Source organism: Mobula birostris, chromosome 13 (assembly GCF_030028105.1).
Source record: "Mobula birostris isolate sMobBir1 chromosome 13, sMobBir1.hap1, whole genome shotgun sequence".
Lineage (NCBI taxonomy): Eukaryota > Metazoa > Chordata > Chondrichthyes > Myliobatiformes > Myliobatidae > Mobula > Mobula birostris.
Window position 1 is genome coordinate 33,747,784 of NC_092382.1, and position 3,739 is coordinate 33,751,522.

General features: G+C 44.3%; 1 protein-coding gene across 1 annotated transcript; it reads left to right on the top strand.

The window, feature by feature from the left end:
- The first annotated feature begins 1,144 nt into the window (after window positions 1–1,144).
- Window positions 1,145–3,356, top strand: LOC140207886 (probable G-protein coupled receptor 139). Its single transcript, XM_072276429.1, has 2 exons — window positions 1,145–1,262; window positions 2,458–3,356. The coding sequence occupies exons 1-2, from the start codon at window positions 1,145–1,147 to the stop codon at window positions 3,354–3,356; spliced, it is 1,017 nt and encodes a 338-aa protein (XP_072132530.1).
- The last annotated feature ends 383 nt before the right edge of the window (window positions 3,357–3,739 follow it).

Sequence of the window (3,739 nt, forward strand, 5' to 3'; positions counted from 1 at the left end):
ATCAGCTGCCGGAGAGTGGTACCGTATGTATGAATGCGTCCTGGCCTCTTGTATGGTATACGGGTATCGACAGTAAGGAGTTATTTTTTGCCCTTGTTTCTTTCTGATTTAACAGCATGAAGAATTCGCAGTAAACCGAGACTGAGTACACATGTTGAAGATTATTAATCTACTACTATATCAGGATGACGTGAGAAATACCAGTCAGCCACTTGTAGAGGCAGAGTAAGACTGCGTGCAAAGAATACTTATCGGCCACTCGGTGATCTGATCCACACTGTGCTGGAGGGATCCCAGTTGCCGACAGTTAATTCCATCATCCCCTGTCTCTGTTTCTGCCTTTCTCTCCCTCACCTTCTGTCTTCCTCCTCCCCGCATATCTGCCGCTCTTGTCTACTCGCTACTCCCGGCTCCCAAGGGAACCCCTTTTTCGAGAAAGGCTGATAGTCTTTCTCTGTTATAAAAATTAACACATCCTAAGCTAATGCCGCTGTTCCAGAACCGCTGTTCTGCATTTCTTATTTTACACACACCAAGGAAGAATCACTTGTGATTTTTGACTTATTTACCTCATTCCTTACACGGGATTTTAAAACAAAATACATACATTTGTTCATTATTTAAGGACCATTTTTTCAACTTAATATTCAGCTAAGTCGACTGAAATATTGTTAACAACAGGAATTCTGCAGATGCTGGAAATTCAAGCAACACACATAAAAGTTGCTGGTGAACGCAGCAGGCCAGGCAGCATCTCTAGGAAGAGGTGCAGTTATATTGTTAGTTTTTTTTAAATTTATTTTTGTAATTCGAATATATGTAATAGCAGCAGTGCTTATATACACACTTCTTCCTCAGCTACTGGGTAAACCAAGGGTTAACTCTTTCTGTCATTTCATGGAAAATAAATAGCGCCTTTTCAAGGTAGGCTGCTGACGTCACCGGAGGGTTTCTCTCTCTTATTAATAAGAGTCGCTTTCACTCAGTTCCCCCAGTTTCAGCGAGCACAGCCTCTCCTGTCACGGACAGAGATCCGGAGCGGCACAAAGAGGAGAGTAAGGACAGACCGGCTCGTTCTGTCATGGATCAGAATTCGGGATGGACGGCTTGGAATATAACAGAAAATGGGAAAAACATCTTCTGGATGGTTCCATATATTTTTGCGCATGATGAACGGATAACGGTAGATTTTCGAGTCACGAATGTTTTATTCACCATTCAAGTGATTTTCTTCCCTGTCCTCGGCATCATTGCTCTTCCCGGTGAGTCTCTGTCCAAAGGTAACTTATGAAACAAAATTTAACTGCACATTTTCCTTTTGGCCTGTACCTCTCATAATAATAATTAAGGCTGCTGACACACATACCAGTTGATAATTAAGCAAATACACTTCGATAATTTACTGAATCCAGGACTCCTGCCTAAGGAAATATGTGCTAACACTTGTGATGATCCACAGCGGGTTTACAACAACAGTGTATCTTATTATCTGTCTTATTCCTGTAGAAAGTGTAACCTTATTGTGAGCATTCCTTCTCCATTTCTCCCTGGTCGTTTTAACCAACATCAGTCGGAAGACAAATTTCACACAAACTTTAATCACTTTCCAACTTTCACGAGCTGCCTGAGTTTCCACTGAAGCAAGGGAAGCATCTCTCCGCGAATGTAATCAGGACGTCCCTCTCCTGCATCTGACCGTCTTCCTCCCCACTGTGTTCTTAAAACTGCATATTCCGTTTGGGATCAAAAATTATAGAATGTATATTTCACACCAGGTGCATTTGACGATGTTTAAAGCCTAGGTAACACATTTCTGAAAACGTGATAGACTTCCGTAAGTTCTTGAAATATTGATCGTGACGTATTTTTATGGTGACAAATCAACTTCATTCTTGCTGAGAAAATAAAACGTATTTGAGAATATAATGAATATCATACGAATATAAAGGCAAAGCTACAACAAATAGACGGTGAGCCTCGTGGTATAATTTGAAGAGAATAACACTCCCTCAAAGTCGAGAAACGGGAAGAGAGGTGCAATAATTGTGATTTGTGCTGCTGCTCCATTTGCAAATCCCGTTGCCCCTGGTGACGGTCAGCGGCGGGAAGCTGCTCTTTATCCAGAGGTGGTTCCTGTCAAGGATACTAACTTCACGACAGTCGAGATGCCGCAGATTTAATCGATGATGCGCTATTCGGCCCTTTGCCTCAAAAAGTACGAAATCCATCAATCGTCAGCCATCGTTATCTGTAACCTCCGCTCTCTGTTTCTTTACCGATATTCGGTCCAACATATTGCATTGAGTGTACACACATTTGCAAAGCAGTTTAACTTTTGCGATTGTTTTATTCTGTCAGGTACGCTCATTCTTGACATTGTCACATACAGAAAAGTGGATTACTTTATATGTAAATGCTTCCTGATGTGTTTACCCTCATTGATTCCTATCTTCGCAGTGAACATGGTGACCATATTCGTCCTTTCTCGGGGAAAGTGCGGCCTCTCCAGAGTTGTCACTTGCTACCTGGTTGCCATGGCAGTGGCGGATCTGCTGGTTCTTATCCTCGACCTGATATTGAGCAAGATTCCACTTATGTACGTACCAATCGACGTTTTCTTCCGATCAATGACCAAGGGGTGTAATATCCACGCTGTTCTCCTTTACACCGCAACCGACTGCTCCGTCTGGTTCACGGTCACGTTTACCTTTGATCGGTTTGTCGCCATTTGTTGCCAGAAGCTGAAATCAAAATATTGCACCGAGAAAACCGCTGTCGTGGTTTTGGGGACAGTGAGTGCCATTGGCTTTTTAAAGAATATTTACTGGTATTTTAGACTCTCGGGGTACTACACGTGGATAGCTGTTCCATTTATTTGTAGGGGGAGAGTGCATTATTTGAATTTATTTATCGCGACTCAATTTGAACTATTTTATTACATCCTCACCCCTGTATTCCCATTTGTGCTGGTTCTGCTGACGAATTGCTTCACCGCCAGGCACGTCTTAGTCACGAGCAGAGCGCGCAGGAGACTCAGTTTTCCTGGCAACGGACAGAGTGCCAGAGACCCGGAGATGGAGAAACGCAGGAAATCCCTCGTTTTATTGCTGATCGTCTCGGGCAATTTCATCTTGCTGTGGGCACCTTTCACTGTGTATTCTGCGTGGAATCGGCTGTATGCTTTTGTCACGTATGTGCGCCCACCTGATTCGCTGCGAGAGCTGGGCGCCATTCTGCAGCTTCTGAGCTGTTGCACGAACACGGCCCTTTACACCGTTACGCAGACCAAGTTCAGGGAGCAGCTAAAGAATGTGGTAAAATCACCGCTCTCTCTCATGTTTGTGAAGAACTCGTGACGTTGCGGCGTCGCTCGACCTGAAACCACTGAAGTTCTATCCACTGTGGGCAATTTTTGTTCCTCTGGGTCCTGCGATATCCTTGTTCCACTCACACCTCCCAAGCGGAAATTACATAAATTTTTCATTATACAGCTGCAATGATCGCCCCTCATTCGCCGGCCTATCTTCTCATCTCTGGCCTATTTATCCAATTTACACCGTAGTTCCACCCTGCAATCCTTCTGGCTGCCCAGAGACATTAGTCCAGGTGCAAAGCCATTCTCCTGCGAGGTTGCCTGGGTTCCCGAAACAACCCGTTCATGCCCTACATTGACGGCTGAATTGGTGCTGTCAGTCCAGTGACGTCTGAATTGGTGCTGCTTCCTGCACCCACGCTGAGT